The 18,749-nt window shown below is 40.8% G+C and overlaps 1 protein-coding gene across 6 annotated transcripts in view; it reads left to right on the plus strand.

Moving 5' to 3' along the window:
• LOC124546021 (TBC1 domain family member 4) overlaps nucleotides 1-18,749 on the plus strand; it is an 891,805-nt gene that overhangs the window by 819,103 nt on the left and 53,953 nt on the right. For 5 of the 6 annotated variants that reach the window (XM_047124990.1, XM_047124992.1, XM_047124991.1 and 2 more), the window contains one exon: nucleotides 14,241-14,375. In XM_047124990.1, coding sequence (XP_046980946.1) covers nucleotides 14,241-14,375 — 135 coding nt within the window. Of the gene's footprint in view, nucleotides 1-12,116; nucleotides 12,206-14,240; nucleotides 14,376-18,749 lie in introns of those variants that run through there. The other variant, XM_047124995.1, reaches the window with a different exon arrangement.

An 18,749-nucleotide genomic window follows, 5' to 3' on the forward strand; every position in this document is an offset into this window, starting at 1 on the left:
AAACGGCTAAATTCGCGTGCCGCCGTTGTTAAAATATACTGTGCATGGCAAAATGGCTATATTCAAAACCGTCGCTTAGGCAACTGAGGGTGCTCCACGGGCAGTAGTTGACAGCGGTGAACGACTGCTGCGGAGGTGTGTACGGGCCAATAGGCGTCCTGCTGTTGAGACAAGAGACCAGCAACAGTGCCTACTCAACGACCGTTCAGCGAACGTTGTTGCGAATGGGACTCCGCAGCGGGCGCCTGATTCATGCGCCCACGCTGACTGCTGTTCGTCGGCGATGGAGGCTGGAGTTTGCACGCCAGTACCGCAACATCCACTGGGTGGTGACAGGTGGCCTTTCCAGATAGATCACGTTTTATGCTCCATCGAACAGATGTTCGTTGGCGTGAACGGCGTCAAAGTCTGAGAACAAACACCCTGCAACAACTGTCGGATGGGTCCAGGTCGGAGGAGGGAGCATTATGATCTGGGGAATGTTTTCGTGGCTTTCCCTGGATGACCTTCTAATTCTGGAAGGCATAGTTCAAAAAGTGGTTCAAATGGCTCTAAGCACTATGGGACTTAACATCTGAGGTCATCAATTCCCTAGACTTATAACTACTTAGACCTAATTAGCCAAAGGACATCACACACATCCATGCCAGAGGCAGGATTCGAACCTGCGACCGTAGCAGCCGCGTGGTTCCGGACTGAAGCGCCTAGAACCGCTCGACCAGAAGGCGCAGTGAATCAACACAAGTATACATCTACCCTTGGGGAACATATTCAGGCTTTCGACAGGTGGACACATTAATGTTACTCGACTGTGTATAAGAAGTGCCTGTTACGACCACAGTAAGGCATGATCAAGCAGCTGCCGTAGGCATTCAGTTTCGCAAATTGGGAAAAGATATTGTTTTTGTGTCGACTCTTTCTTTTGCTGGCGTGTCTTTCAGCATTCTTGTCCAAATAAATAAAAAATAATTCTGAGGTCAATACATGAAGATGGTGCATATTTACGGTTTACAATCTGTAACATAGCACCACGCATCAGTGATGGAAACAGTAATGTCAGATTAGGAAAAATAGCGGTCCTTTGTTTCAGGATACGTTGATCCACATATATAACTTCATACAAATACTCTCAACATTATCGCCTTAGCAAATAAATTTCAGTCTGTTGTCAAATTAAACTCCACATTATAAATCCATCCTGGCCTGTGCCGCCAGTTACAATCAAGTCATAAGTTTTCATTATTATAGCGTTCTCCACATTTAACTTCACTACTGTAAAATAGTGTAGTATGTTCTGTCGCATTGACAAATTATCATTAAACTTTCACCTTTAAAAAAAGTATTTTCTGTTACAAAGTAGTATTAATATTGATTAAAATTCTAATGTGGTGTATTTGATTAATTTTTTTGGAATATCGTTAATAATTCCGTCGGGCTTCCGCAGTCACCCTTATTTACTTAATTAAGTAAAATACACGGTTTTTTGGTGGAAAAAGTGCGAAGTGACCACTGGTGGAAGATTACCGCATTCCAGTGTTTTGCGGTCTTGGAATGGCTAAAATATTAATTCCTAGGGGATAATGTCATGTTCTTAATCATGTACACTTACCTAGCAGTTATATTTTCACCAGCTTGTGAAGGTGCGCAACTGCTTGTGACACGAAAAGCGAAATTGTGTACAGCAATTAAAAAAAAATGGCTCTCAGCACTATGCGACTTCACTTCTGAGGTCATCAGTCACCTTGAACTTAGAACTAATTAAACCTAACTAACCTAAGGACATCACACACATCCATGCCCGAGGCAGGATTCGAACCTGCGACCGTAGCGGTTAGAACCGCACGGCCACTACGGCCTGCAGATCTATTACAAACCAACCATGTACGCTGGCTGTAAGGTTACTGTCACACAGTTCGATTTTTCTGATTTAGTAAATATATCAACATTAATGCGTCTCTTTGTGCAGAAAAAAATATCAGATACGCTAGACGTGAATTCAGTAAAGGAAACGAAGAACTTCGCCCTCAGTCCAATGCTTCTTGTTCTTCCTTCATCCCCTCCCCCCTCTGGATCTTGTATCCCACACATACGTGGGAAGGAGAGGGGGGGGGGGCGAAGCAACATGCCGTAAAAGACTGTTGTAAAAGGCAAGCAGCGATCTTAAAAGTATACACGGAGCGAGCTACCAATTGTGGAAGATGAAATCCGGTAGCCAGAACTGCATCTCTAGGATCAATATTGGTGTTTCTACATGACCAGCAAGAAGCGGTAGTGAGAGATCAGTTTATAAGGGAAATCGCATTTGGGAGCTCGTGATACCGTAGTAAGCGAGTGTGTGGACGCCAGGCGCAGCGGATAGAGTTTGGCCGACTTCTGGCTGCGCAGCGGCGCTCCGGTGCGGTGATGAAGGCGTGCTTTGTAAACGGATACACGTGTTGGGTGTTAGGCGAGTCGCGCGCGTAAAGCGGTCAGTAAGCAGCGCATCTCAGGCCGTCATGGAGGCCTTCCTCGTCTCCAGATCTGTTGTGAGTACACTCCAACTAGGCGGGACAACCACTTCCAGGGTCAAAGCTTGTTTATTTGAACACTCCAAAAATTAATATTTTGCTCCTTAGAGCAGACTGCGAACTTCACGAATGTGTTACAGTTCTGTTGGTGCTCTACAGGCCTGTTTAACTCGGTTGCCACTTGACAGCGAGCGGGCTGGCGTTCACTCGCCAACAATACGTCAACAATGCCGGAAAAGATAGATTGCTGCTTACCGTAAAGAAGACACGTCATGTTGCAGACAGGCACGATTAAAAGACCCTCACTTAGCTTTCGGCCACAGCCTTCGTCAGCGAAGAGCACACACACACACACACACACACACACACACACACACACTAACGATGTACACACGCTTCATACACAGCACTAACCGAACACTACTGGATCCTGTCGCACAGGCGCTATTCAGCGTTACATATACAGGGCTATTACAAATGATTGAAGCGATTTCATAAATTCACTGTAGCTCCATTCATTGACATATGGTCACGACACACTACAGATACGTAGAAAAACTCATGAAGTTTTGTTCGGCTGAAGCCGCACTTCAGGTTTCTGCCGCCAGAGCGCTCGAGAGCACAGTGAGACAAAATGGCGACAGGAGCCGAGAAAGCGTATGTCGTGCTTGAAATGTACTCACATCAGTCAGTCATAACAGTGCAACGACACTTCAGGACGAAGTTCAACAAAACTGCTAACTCCATTCGGCGATGGTATGCGCAGTTTAAAGCTTCTGGATGCCTCTGTAAGGGGAAATCAACGGGTCGGCCTGCAGTGAGCGATGAAACGGTTGAACGCGTGCGGGCAAGTTTCACGCGTAGCCCGCGGAAGTCGACGAATAAAGCAAGCAGGGAGCTAAACGTACCACAGCCGACGGTTTGGAAAATCTTACGGAAAAGGCTAAAGCAGAAGCCTTACCGTTTACAATTGCTACAAGCCCTGACACCCGATGACAAAGTCAAACGCTCCGAATTTTCGGCGCGGTTGCAACAGCTCATGGAAGAGGATGCGTTCAGTGCGAAACTTGTTTTCAGTGATGAAGCAACGTTTTTTCTTAATGGTGAAGTGAACAGACACAATGTGCGAATCTGGGCGGTAGGGAATCCTCACGCATTCGTGCAGCAAATTCGCAATTCACCAAAAGTTAACGTGTTTTGTGCAATCTCACGGTTTAAAGTTTACGGCCCCTTTTTCTTCTGCGAAAAAAACGGTACAGGACACGTGTATCTGGACATGCTGGAAAATTGGCTCATGCCACAACTGTAGACCGACAGCGCCGACTTCATCTTTCAACAGGATGGTGCTCCACCGCACTTCCATCATGATGTTCGGCATTTCTTAAACAGGAGATTGGAAAACCGATGGATGGGTCGTGGTGGAGATAATGATCAGCAGTTCATGTCATGGCCTCCACGCTCTCCCGACTTAACCCCATGCGATTTATTTCTGTGGGGTTATGTGAAAGATTCAGTATTTAAACCTCCTCTACCAAGAAACGTGCCGGAACTGCGAGCTCGCATCAACGATGCTTTCGAACTCATTGATGGGGACATGCTGCGCCGAGTGTGGGAGGAACTTGATTATCGGCTTGATGTCTGCCGAATCACTAAAGGGGCACATATCGAACATTTGTGAATGCCTAAAAAAAGTTTTTGAGTTTTTGTATGTGTGTGCAAAGCATTGTGAAAATATCTCAAATAATAAAGTTATTGTAGAGCTGTGAAATTGCTTCAATCATTTGTAATAACCCTGTATTATTCCCGAGCTGAAGCTCGCTTGCACGAATTGTCTGGTCGTCTGTGCTTACACGACGGCGCCAAAATTGTGTATGGTATGTTCTGCGTACTGTCTGTTGCTTAAACCTGTACTGAATAGTGAAAGTAGTAATATGACGAAACGTTATTTTAAATCTGTACATAGTAACAGCATTGACGCAGTATCAGTGATAATATGGTTTATTGTTGACCAAAGCAAAATTCATAGTACATCTTCCTGACAAAGATCGTAAGGCAAATTGTCCACTTTTGTGAAAACTGAAAGAACAGGAAAACTGCCGCTCAGAAATCTCAAAACTGTGTCGTTAGTGTGTCGCAAAGTCAGTATGTCACTGTCGTAAACAACAGAAGAAGCAAATCTGTTGTTTTTGATATAGGCGTAACAGAAAACTGCATCGCAGAGCTGAGAATGCTTTATCTGTCGCCGGCACTCGTAGGTTAAAGATAAGTGAACTTGGAATTAAACCGCATACGTCGTGTCGTGACCATATGTCATTGAATGGAGCTACAGTGAATTTATGAAATCGCTTCAATCATTTGTAATAGCCCTGTATTACAGAGACGCTGCAGCAGACTGACTTTCTACGAGTTATCTACTGGAACAAGAAATTGAGTCGTGTAAAAGTGGCTAAAAATTAATGTAAAAGGTAATCATGCCAATGGTCTGCGTGATGCCTTTGCGATTGCAGACTGACGCTTCCCGTATCACAGCGAGAGATCGCAATCGTAATCCATGGAACATGTGCTTAAACCAACTACCTAAGACTAAAAACTGAGACACATGTAATCACAACACACGAGAACTCTGGTACAGGCATTGCTGTACAGAAAATACAGTATCTCGAAATAATGATGGGTATGAAATGGAGCTGTCGCCATAGACTACTAAAGCTCTTACGGGGAGAACACTGAATTAGACATTTGTCTGGTGTGTGTAAACACAGATACCTAGCAATCAGTATCTCATACAATCAACTGTTAATTGATAACTGCTGCCACAGAGGCTGACACGGTCACAAATGTTGCGATCGTTAATGGCGCATCCGCTATAGCGTTATTGCTGAAGACATATTGGCCCTCAGCACGTCAGCGTAAAGTGATGGATAGAAAGAAACGGGTGATGTTATCGGACGGGCTTCCCTTTCTAGTAACAGTGATGAACGCATACAAATTTTTGGAAGTTACACCATCCAACAGACATGTTTAATGTTTTCATAACATACCAGTGAAAATGGATTTTTCGAGTAGAAATTTGTACACCTCTTTAAAGAACAAAGACATGCTTCTCAAAACATACATGGAACCATATTTCACCAAGATAGCAGCCCACCTGTCGGCAGATGCAATCGACTACACAAATGCGCGATATAGTTATTTGGCAGGTGATATAAAAGTATCCCCCTTCTTCTTCCTAGCGTCATCCCATATCGTCGCAAGATCAGCATGTCTGTCTAGATTTGGCAGTGTTAGTCGTACAGGGTGGTGGGATGTCATTCCTTCAGCCACCCCTTCCCCACGGGGACGGAATTTTGTGTGCCCCATCAGTATGCGTCTATAGTCCGAACCACAGACATGGAGGTTCGCGCATTTCGAGGCACGGAGGGGATTATATTGTTGACGATTCCAAGTGACAGTTGGGGTAGGCGCATGCGCTTGCTTTCCGCTTGCAGGAAGCGTATATCCTGCAGATTATGTCTATCGATTTCTTATGCAGAGTTTATCTCTTACCATCACAGTCAACGATGACTGCTCGCAACAAATGGAATCGAAATTCACTAAACAACTTGCTCTGATCACGTTTAATGCTCGCATTAGCTACGGCATTCACAGCCACAGAACAACAAGGAAAGAGAAGCGCAACTCCCGTGTTAAAAGAGGGAAACACTGAACGACAGCAGCGCCTCTAGTGGTATAAAGATGAACTAAAAAATGATAAAACATTGCGGGTTGCAACCCTCCTAGCTTATGTAGGCTGTTTTTTCCTTTTAATTTTCTTATCTCAGTTTTCTGGGCGTGCTATGTAATTATTTTGGCTAGCATCATAATAAAATAATTGAAACACAGCCATAGCACATTGCAATACAGCAGTGACAAACTTATTGTTCAGGAATATTACAAGTCCAATTTAGCTGCAACAATTTTATTTAGCTTCAGCTTTTAACACTACAAGCTTGTTTCGACTTACCGTCAGTTTCAAGTGTGACGTCTAGTTTTTATGACGCACAAAACATCGTGGAGCTTTTATATGTTGATAGAAATCAGTATAATTGTGGCAGTTTACAAGTCTGTTTTTGACGTTTGCGTCTGACAGTCGCTGTTCCTATGATGTTTTCTTGAGCAGGAACTGTCAGGCGCTTATATTGATCAACATATAAAAGCTCCAGGATGTTTTGTGCGTCACAAAAACAAGACGCAACACTTGAAACTGACAGTAAGTCGAAACAAGCTTGTAGTATAAATAACTGTCACAGGCTAAATAAAAATTGTTGCAGCTAAACTGGACCACAAATATTCCGGAATAATGTCATAATTTGACATCTTACAAGCTGTGCGGTCAATGGAGAAAAAAAAACATATTATTAAGAGAATAATCGGCAGTTAAAGAGGTTCAACTAAGAAATCTTTATCACAGTGTTAATTAATGAAGAATTCTGAAATTTGTTACAGCTATGTTTCAGTACTGTAATTTCTGAGTAATTGCCCAGGAAACTTGCACTACTGACCATTAATTTCTTAAAAAATGTCCCTACATCTTACCACTGTAAATTCTTCAACATAAAAAGAAGACATAAATATTAAGTACCAAAAATAGGAAAGGTGGAGGAAAACAGTGAAATGAAAACAAAACTTACTTTTTATTTCTCAAGCACACGACAAAAATTTCACTATGAACAGTTTCCCCTGATTCACTAGTGATATTAGAAATTTCACATGGAACACCTGCCACATGTTTCGGAAACACATCCCTGTTTAGCCTATGCCTAGTTTTATTCATAGAATCTTCCTCGAAAAAATGATCTTCACAAACAAAATAAGTAGCACAATTCACATCAGGTGACAGTTTACAAATACTTTTCCACTTCAGAAGCAATCCTTGATGTTTTTTTGGAAACCTGTAGAAATGCTTGTTGCTAAGTTTCTCCGTTCAACCGACGTAATATCCAGATGAACAGCCGGGGAATTTACAGGAGTATCTCAACGTCAATTTGTTGTATTGAATATTCTGAAAAAACATAGAATTCCTCATTAAATAAAACTACCACTGATATATCAAAGTTATTTAAGTAAGCAAACGGAAATCACACAGCTCCATTCACGACAGAAGAGAATACCTTTCATTTATAGGCTACGAGATTATTTACTGAAAATTAAATGGCTAACCTTAGGATTAATTGCGGACACTTTTTCAGCAGGAGATCTCTTCAATTCCACAGTGAACTTTATGAAATTTAAAGTAAAAAAACCTGTTTATAATGAAAATCAGTACTACGTAAATATGAAACATATGCAAAGACGACTGTAATCGTTGACTCTAGTACAGAGCAAGACGATATAATATCAACAACCGCCATTGGATAGCTCTCATTGGTCAGTTCCAGCTTTGTTTGCCCACTATCGCCTCTAGTGGTCTGGAAGGAACTACCTGGCTTGTTGCCACTTCTCCCATACAGCTTTCACCCCTGTGTTCACAACAGAGCGCGCAGAACACTACTCGACGCTCATTGGCTGTCAATATACGTGACGTAGGTGCGCAGGACAAGCCTAAACTCGACCGCCATCGTTCGTGACTCCTACTATAGTGTTATGCCGTGCGAGAATGTTTTCGAAATGTTTGTGACTTGTGTAACTGAAGCAGGACTTGGGTAACGGCGTGGTATTCGCTTAGAGGGATGTGGCGAAACCGCCTAAGACCACGTCCAGGCTGGCTGTCATTAATCCATCCAGTGGATTCGTCCCGGAGTCAGCACACCTCCCCGAATCCCAGAAGTGGCGTGCTGATGCGCGACGCTATCCAGGCGGAAGGTGACCTAAAAAGTGTCTTGCAGAAATCTGTTACCAGTGAACTGTGAGCCCATTTCAAAACAGTATGCGAAGTAATGACTCAAAAACACAAGAACAGCACTTCAGAGTTCTTGGGTTTAAATGGAAGTGGTCTTATCGCAGCTCAGGGTGGTGTCACAAAATTTTTTGGTCGTCATACAGTTACATTTTGTATGGCTTGCTGACTGCTCAGGTTGCGCATTGCGTATCCAAATTTATAGATCTAATCCGTAGTTGACGAGCTTCCGTCCCATATCTTAACAAAGAAACTTGCCTGACGCAATGCCTTACGAATGCCTTACGAATGCTGAATAGCTAAGCGGTTCCTCTCCCTCATTAAACTGTTCGCCCTCCTGTAATTGACCAAGCTGTCATAATGGATGCTCGCATCTACTAAGCGCTGTTGTGTTCAAACGAACCTTCAAGCTAATGACGGCACGGCTATTAGTTTTTTGTTGTAGTTGAGATAGTCTGCAACTCAGTAGTTTGTTTGCTCCACCATTAGCCCTGCGCGACTTTCTTGTTTTCATTATGATTGCTTCACGGTGTTGCAGTTATATACATTTTTCCCTCGTGATCCACTTAGCAACTACTGTGGAATTCTATCTTAGCAGATTCCCCTTCGTGGCCTAATTTTTTCTGCGTATTAGCTCCAGATTTGGCTGAAGTATTCGAGACGCAGCGTGGGCCTGAAATCTCGCTCTGTCACGCACGGTTCTCGCGATACCTTATGTGATACGATAAGACTTAAAAGCAACCACCATCGGTGGAGCGCGTACGAACGTAGTTCAGCATCTCAACTAGTTCACACTCCTACAACTGCGATAGAACACTGATATGATTATCGTATCGCCTGGCGCAAAACGGTGTCCTTTATTTCGGTATCTCTTGCTATATTAGCAAGATAACTCTTCTCTCAAATTCTATTTGTCTTAGGTTTAGAATTCTTCTTGTACTTCTTTAGTTGCAGTGCTACTAAATGCCTCACTAAATCAGATGCAGTTACCTTTTTTTAGAATGATTTTCTCGTACCGTTGTTAAGCATGTGTTACATAAGAAACACTAGAGCAACTGTTCCCGTGTGTGCAGTCTATCGCTGTCCCACTTTGCATTGCTTCCTGGAAGGTCTCGCCTTAATGTCCCTCCTAGCCAACCAACCAGCAACCACGACATAGCTGACATACGAGGGTGGTTTGATAACTATAGTAAAAGAGCAAGAAAAAATATTTGTTTCGTTAACAATTCACCTTACTTCTCGATATAAACTTCTTCGAGGGTTATGCAATTGATCCAGAGATCCTCCAGCTTTTTCATCCCATCGCAAAAATAGGTTCTGTCGAACTCTCCAAAATACTCTTTGACTGAGACGATCTCTTCCTCATCCAATGAAAATTCCTTTCCAGCAAGCGAAAGTTTAAAGTTAGTGAACAGGAAGAAGTCGCTTGAGTCGTCAGTCTGCGAATAACGTGGATGACGAACCAATTCGAAGCCCAGCCCATGCACTTTCACCGTTGTTATCACTGACGTGTGGGGTGGTTCATTATCCTCGTGAAAGAGCACTTCCTTGTGGACCAACCTTGATATTTTTTTCCAGGCAGCGCAAGCTTCAAACGATCCAACAATCATAACAGAATCCAGTTATGGATCCCAAAAAAAAACAGTGGTCATCATCTTACCAGCGGACAAAATGATTTTGCCGCCTTGGGTGCACTTTTACCAGCCTTTGTCCATTGTTTTGACTGTCGTTTTGACTCTGTGGGTCCTATTTGCCTGAGGTCTTTGGCGTGTCAGATTTCTGCGGAAAAATATTCATTGGAAGTCCATTATAATTCTCCTTCAAATGTCGCGAATAGCGAGTGGCCAGGAAACGATTGTCGCTTCTGCCCTGTGGGGTTAGCCGTGGCTTGTTTATGTGAAATCACATAAGATTTTCGGGTATTATCACCTTTCCCTCGTACGAAGTAGTCGTCGAAATTTACCCGAAGTTAAAAATAAAGTGAAAGCTAGCTTCCATAAGATAATGCTGTCAACATTTTAGACATATATATTCCAGAAAGAGAAACAGAAAAATAAAATTGTTACTGCCTTTCGTCTCAAAAGGCAAGCGTCTGACGAAAGCAGTCTATTTATTCGATGCTTACATTGAACTCTTAAGTAAGTACGTTACTAGCGTTAGCGCTATGTGGGTACTAACAAACAAGGAATTTAATGTGAATTCCATTCCAGTGTTTAAAACATATGGATAAACCAAATTTAGAAATGGCACATTCTTATTTTATTTATTTTTTTAGTTAGTGACGTTGTAACACAAATTATACTTCCCATTTTCTCAACTCTTACGACTAGAGCAACGAACTATTGAAACTAAACAGTAATCGTGATTGGTCCTGTTTTACTGTGAACCTCAAGCATCCAACTGAATATCAGAATGTATTGTTTCGTTTTATTTTTAGGAAGAGGGAATCTATAAACAACACTGGATTAGGGAAAGACCTAAAATGAAGTGCGTTACCCAAGGCAGGGACCGGCAACCTTCTAATATGCACGGGCGTTATAATAGAACTCGAACCCCTGACCTCTAATTTATGAGATAATTACACTGCCCCGAGCCTACAGTGACCCCCTTGTCAGGCTTTCAAACAAGTGACAAGTCGAACCAATACCCAACTTCAGTGTCGGGGAAAAAACCCATAAAAGAAGAATGTTCTGTGGTTTTACAACACAAGGTTATTTAAGGTTGAAAATGCGATTTTATTTATTCATTTATTTTCCTGCAGTGCACTTTTCTGCCATTACATACACTGTAAATGTTCACTGTTTGTATGTTTGGTGTATTAGTATAGAAGTAGTAGTAATAGTTTTAGTCATCCGTAGATCACTTTTACAAGGATACTGGAAATATCATGGTATTCAAATTTAAGAAGAACGAAAAGTAATATAATTCATGCATACAGGCATTTACTTACTTACAGACCTAGTTTGACAAGGATGGGACAGATAGCCGGCCGTGGCCTTACAGTAGAACCATCTTGGCGTCTGCATAAAGTAATTTGGGAAACGACGTAAAACCTAAATCAGGATGGCCGAGTGAAGGCTGGAGCCTACACCCTCCTGAATACAAAGCCAATCTACTTAAAACAGTGCTGATGTTTATTTTCCAAAGTTGTAAGCGACGAGATGACATTTTTGAGATACGTACACATTGTGCGACTTCAGATTTTTTCCCAATCAACTGTAGTCTCAGAGATTTTTATTCGACACAAAACGATGTGCGGCAAATGATTTGCAAAGTATGGCTCTAAAATTCTATACTACATGAATTTCACTGCAGTATTCACAGGCAGAAGGTAGTACTGATGTGAGAGTTGTAGGAGTAATGATTTAGTGGTGACTTAAAATATTATAGGTATTCGTGAACAGTTCACTGCTGGTACTTGTAATTCTTTATTTGGGGGCCAAATTTATACCCTTACGTTAAAATAAACTTTACGATATTTGATAATCGTTGAACATATGTAAAATGCCATGATTAAAAGGGATTCAGATTGACTCTATCACTTGTCTATAACTTCGAATCAAAAATACGTTTTTCATACGACGAATGGAAGCGCGAGTCGAGCGAAGCAGGTGGAAATTGATAAGTTGTCACTTCTGTAAAACTGGAGCTGCTATCAGGGATTGTGGTCAGTGGCTACGGTGGCTACAAACCACTCTATCGCCTTAAGATCTTTGGTCAACAACATAAAAACATGTCGGAGCTAGATGTCAGGTATTCGTCTTCGGCGTATAGTTCTCTGCGCAAACTGCGTTGAAGACAATGGAATCTTGGAAAGAAGTTGGTGTGTAACAAGTGAATCATCCCTTATTTAATGCAGAATTAATAATTTGCGGCGTCGTCTTGATTTCCAAAATAGAGGATCCCCACAACATTTGGGAACTCTGATGCTGCTTCACAACTGGTGTATAGGTAAAGGATTCTAAGGGGGCAAGTTTGCATCGAACCCCATTTATTCGGAGGAGAGCAACCCAGACTTGTACGCGTGCAATCTGTAATGCTATTCAATAATTTCAGTTAATTCAGAAGTCGCGGCGAACTTTTAGTCACACGGATTATTGGGAGAATAGTTTCGGAATAATGTTAAGCATGGCACTTCAAAGAAATGTGCTGCCTTTAATTATTGTGTTACGGGCAACTAAACAACTAATAGCTGTGTACATGTAATCACTATTACAAAATGAAAGTGTTAACTCAATTAATACCAATAATAAGCGTCAGGCGTTAGCTTCATAATAAACCAAAAAGGATTCCGGTGATCGCCGAGAGGTCGGTCAGCGCTTGATAGTTAAAGTATGTGAGATTCTTGTGAGGAAGTAGACACTACATAAATTACCTCTTCCGAGGAGGAAGATCGTCTTTTGATATTAGGCTAAGAACAAAGTTTGCTTCCCGTAGACAGCTGGAAAAATTTCGCTGCAAAAATCAGTCAGTAAGATTTCGTATTTAAATGAGCATAGACGACTGGATGGATAAGGAATGAAGTAAACACAAACACCGAATAGTGAATTTGGTGAACTTTACACAGTTTTAAAAATATAACATATGTCGCAGGTAATTGCGTGTCTCTCCCATAAATGTCTTTCATCTCATTAAAAATTCCTGTCATATATGACCTAAAGAGTAAAAGGAACCATGAAAATATTTACCTGTATCCATAGTCACATCTAGCTCAGCTATCAGCCCTAAAATTATTTTTAACCTATTTTCATGATACAATGTAATGTAAAATCTTATCCTTGACAGTGGCACAAATACTGAAACTGAAGCAGTGAAATGAAAACAGCAGCAAACAAAATAACTTATAACGTCTTTTTAAAAAAGTGCTTTTAAAACATCGTAAGTTTGGAGAGAGCACTTGCTACCAAAAATTCAGAAATATTTTTAATCGGCAATCTATTCTATACTTTTCCAACATTACATTACTAGGCAGCTAATGCCTGTCTACAACAAATGTGCAAAGAATGGAATGGAAATGTTATGGGTGTTTTGAGAAGAATAGCACGGCATTTGTGTGCTAGTTAGTTGTTATGGAGAAGTCATGGGCATACAGTTTCAAAACAAAAATGAGATACCAGATTAGTAGCCGAAAGCTTGGCACCATGAACCAAAAAGACAGTCGTTTCCATCTGGCAGAAAGGTTATTGACTGTTTTCTGGGATAGGAAATGGATTCTTTTTATTTATTTGTTGTTAAGGTTGAAACAATAACTGGTGAGTTCCAAATGAGTATTTGAACAAACCTGATAAAACTATCCAAGACGAGAAGCTATTATTTAGAAAGAACAAAAATATATTTTCACAGGACAACACACATGACTTCAATGAGGTGTGTTTCAGTAACAGTGACAGAACTAATGGACTCTTCATATGAATCATTGGAGTATCCATCAGTTCAGCAATTCATATGAATCATTGGAGTATCCATCAGTTCAGCAAAACTAGCACCCTCTGGCTTACATCTGTCCCAACATCAAGCTGCAGAAAAAGTGTCAATACAAATAATGTGGTTGTGGCACCTGTAGAAAGGTATTTTGTAACCCTCCCAAAACCACACTGAGAGATACAATCTTTTTAGTGAAAGAAAAAAATGCCAAGTGCGGAGAGTTAAAAAAAAGTGGAAATACTATGGAAAATGATTGTATTTTTAGATTAAAAAATCTCTCGCTTCTAGTTGAGATATTTTCACCTTGCTATTTCACATTTTATGTCTAAACATGTGACCTGTTGCAGTGTAATGATAGCAGAGCTTTACACATTTCAGTTTTCATACATAATGTGTTTTCAGACATTGGAGATGAGCTTGCCACATTGTTACAGGTGGTGGAGCTCTTCAATGCCATGAGGGAGCAGAGCAAGGACCCGGCAGTGCTCGCTGGTGCCAAGGAGCGCTCCCTCAGCAGTGCGGCCGCCCTTGGCCCAGACATCTCTCCCAGTACGTCACACTACTTTGAGGTGAGTTGCTCCTGTGTTTCTGTCTATGAAAACCTTACCTAAACTTTCACTGACTCCCTCCAAACCCGCCATACGCCATTGCATTAGAGTCTTGCTACCATATCGTAAATTGGTGGCCACATTAAGAAACTACAACACAAGGGTAAAACTAAACTCAGAATGGGGGACATAAAATTTGGAAATCTCATAATTCTAAGTGATGGTCTACTGCTTTTAGTAACCTATGTAGGTTACCTTCCCAAAACTTTACAATACTGCCAATGTCTTGGACAACAGTATTGTTTTCCTCAAAGTAAAAACTGGATTAAATTTGATATGAAAGAGCTCGTGTTATCTGGTGATTCTGACATGACACACAGATACGTCCCCCCCCCCCCCACCCACCCATCCCTCTCCACCCCCACCCCCTGCACACACACATTTATCAGAACTAATAGTTTCTTCCTCCAGGATGAGACAGGTTTAGGTTGAGGGAGATTAAAAAGGACTTTGGCATGCAGGACCTTTCCTCAGGCGATCACTTTCTCCTGCTAGTTCCAAAAATTTGGATAGTCTGTTGGCTGTACTAAACATTGCACCTTGTGGAGATAAGTACCAGGGGCAGCAATTTAATATGAACAATAGTAACTGGGTGGTATGAAAAACAGATATTAATAGTCGTACACTGAACTAGACACCAGATGAACTAATCAAAAAGCTCAGCATGTTTTGAATTTAGGAGTATTTCTCATTGTATTGACTTGACTTGAAGGCGGGGTGCAGGCTTTTTTTGCTTATTTCCATTTGTTCTGTGGATTTTTGTTTTCCGGAGTTTTGTAATTAAAATAAATGCATGATTATTATTCCACATATTTGCTGAAGATGAAGATCAACACAAATCTGCACTCTCACTTTCCAGTAATACGATTATTCTAAGTAGGCCACTATACATACACTATGTACATAATTGTTGTTCTTTGATAGTTATAAGTGTAGTCATGTAAATTTTGAGCAAACTGAGGAATGAACAGTGAATTTTTAGGTTAATAGTTTTTGTGATACTTTTATGTTCATTTATACGCTTTGTTAGTGCAGATGGCATGTTCAGTGTAATGATATTTAATTTTTTCAGTTTGAATGCATCTCTGTAACTACAGTGCCCTTTCTTGGTGGGATTTACAGAATGTGACAATTGAAAGCAGTCACTGGAACAGTGATCTGTCCAGCTGCTTTTTGATCATGATGACAGCAAAGTGGCAGGTGATCAAATGCAGGGTGAAATGCTTCTGTGTTTTGAAGTTGGCTCACCCACAAATATCATAACACAGTTTGTACTTTTGATTGACACATGGGCAAGGAAATGGTAGATAACAACATGGAAGTGAAAAGCAACTGAAGACACTTGATAGAACAAACATTGATGGACGTGAGAGGGTACCTTCCATATTCTGTATTGGAATGCAGAAGTAATCATCCTCCTTGTGGCAACAGTCTTTTGTAGGCCACTGGGACAGCAGTGTTCCGTGTAATTGATGAAAGGCACTGGTAATTTGTCTTTAAGCAGCATCACAGAACTATGGGCCTCTGTCACTGAGTTTAATTTTTTGTAGTATTGTGGAACATATACTTCATATTTACATGTTTTTTGTTTGGAGATTATTGAATATCACTCTTACGAATCAAATGATTTAAGTAAGCTCTGAAGATGTGAAAACAGACTTGCTCTCGTTTCATTCATGAGATTTAAAATGCTTTTCATTCATGAGATTTAAAATGCTGTACATAACAAAGCCGGGTTAATGGGATACTTAATGAAATCTGTAAAGCCTTTGATATAGCCCTCAACCCAAGTAAGCAAACTATGTTAATTTTATTTTGATGTTTGATTTTATTAACAAATGTATAATTGTTCAACAGTAATTGTCGTGGTACTTTTGAAGAGCTTCTGTAATGCATTTGCTTCTCAAGTAAGACTCATTACTTACGACCAGCTACATCTGCTTCTAAATACATTGGCGCAAATATTTTACTACTCATCACTTGATACAGTAAATTACACGATTTGCATCTTGTGGGTCTTTAGGTGTATGGGCATTAGACCTTGATCTAAGCAAGAAACAGGCTGTAGAGAACATCCCAAAGCCCATATAACTAAATCTCAGGTTCTAAATACCACCCTTAATTATTGAGCAAAAAATAACATTGAAAAACTGTGTAAAGTACTCCTCAGTGGTATTTGCTACTAATGCATAAATACACTTTCAAATAATTTGTATTTTACATAACTGCAGTACCTGTATACTTCAGAGTGGGGATAGGAATTCTGATAGACAGGTTTTAACAAACTGCTGGCATATATAAAGCAATAAATTAGGAATCTGATTTAAAAAAAAATGAGAACACACTTTATTAGCCACTCCTACGAATTGTCTGATAAACAGCAGTCTTCAGTCATTGAATCTAGCCAAGTTCATGTAAATGACAGTGTTTAAAATCAAACATTTTGTTTTAAAGTCTCACAGTGTGTATAAAGATTTTTCTTTGATAAGTGCTGATGTAGTGTAAATACAGATGTGAAAATTACCGAACTATCAGCTTAATAAGTCACAGCTGCAAAATACTAACACGAATTCTTTACAGACGAATGGAAAAACTAGTAGAAGCCAACCTCGGGGAAGATCAGTTTGGATTCCGTAGAAACACTGGAACACGTGAGGCAATACTGACCTTACGACTTATCTTAGAAGAAAGATTAAGGAAAGGCAAACCTACGTTTCTAGCATTTGTAGACTTAGAGAAAGCTTTTGACAATGTTGACTGGAATACTCTCTTTCAAATTCTAAAGGTGGCAGGGGTAAAATACAGGGAGCGAAAGGCTATTTACAATTTGTACAGAAACCAGATGGCAGTTATAAGAGTCGAGGGACATGAAAGGGAAGCAGTGGTTGGGAAGGGAGTAAGACAGGGTTGTAGCCTCTCCCCGATGTTGTTCAATCTGTATATTGAGCAAGCAGTAAAGGAAACAAAAGAAAAATTCGGAGTAGGTATTAAAATTCATGGAGAAGAAATAAAAACTTTGAGGTTCGCCGATGACATTGTAATTCTGTCAGAGACAGCAAAGGACTTGCAAGAGCAGTTGAATGGAATGGACAGTGTCTTGAAAGGAGGATATAAGATGAACATCAACAAAAGCAAAACAAGGATAATGGAATGTAGTCTAATTAAGTCGGGTGATGCTGAGGGAATTAGATTAGGAAATGAGGCACTTAAAGTAGTAAAGGAGTTTTGCTATTTGGGGAGCAAAATAACTGATGATGGTCGAAGTAGAGAGGATATCAAATGTAGGCTGGCAATGGCAAGGAAAGCGTTTCTGAAGAAGAGAAATTTGTTAACATCCAGTATTGATTTAAGTGTCAGGAAGTCATTTCTGAAAGTATTTGTATGAAGTGTAGCCATGTATGGAAGTGAAACATGGACGATAAATAGTTTGGACAAGAAGAGAATAGAAGCTTTCAAAATGTGGTGCTACAGAAGAATGCTGAAGATTAGATGGGTAGATCACATAACTAATGAGGAAGTATTGAATAGGATTGGGGAGAAGAGAAGTTTGTGGTACAACTTGACCAGAAGAAGGGATCGGTTGGTAGGACATGTTCTGAGGCATCAAGGGATCACCAATTTAGTATTGGAGGGCAGCGTGGAGGGTAAAAATCGTAGAGGGAGACCAAGAGATGAATACACTAAGCAGATTCAGAAGGATGTCGGTTGCAGTAGGTACTGGGAGATGAAAAAGCTTGCACAGGATAGAGTAGCATGGAGAGCTGCATCAAACCAGTCTCAGGACTGAAGACCACAACAACAACAGTGTAAATACATTGCCTGACCAAAAAAAAAAACTGAAGCACCTAATAGAGGAGCAGAGAATGAAATGAAACTTCTCAACTTGAGAGGATACGTGATGTTATTTCAGTGATAAGAAAATAGTCAAGTTTGCAAAGAGCTTTGTTATATGAGCCCATTTATCAGTATGATATTGCACCCCTGTGCCCTGGTTGCGTGCACTGATACAGTTGTATTTTCCTTGATGCACGCTGATCCCCACTGTTGTAACTGGTCCTCATTATCCTGGATACTGGTGCAGGGTGGAGTTAACATCCAAACTGGTACCACAAGTTCTACAGGAGACCGATCTGGGGATCTTACTGGCTATGGGAGTACGTTATCATCAATTGGAATGTTCCATGTGTGGACGAGCTTTGTCATGGTGAAAAATGGCACCACAATACTGTCGCATGAGAGGTAACACACGAAGACACAGGCTGCATGTGATGTACCATTGTGCCATCAAAGTCACTTCAGTCACTAGCAGCCGTGACCCAAAGTCGTACTGGATGG

This window comes from Schistocerca americana, chromosome 8 (genome assembly GCF_021461395.2).
Source record: "Schistocerca americana isolate TAMUIC-IGC-003095 chromosome 8, iqSchAmer2.1, whole genome shotgun sequence".
NCBI lineage: Eukaryota > Metazoa > Arthropoda > Insecta > Orthoptera > Acrididae > Schistocerca > Schistocerca americana.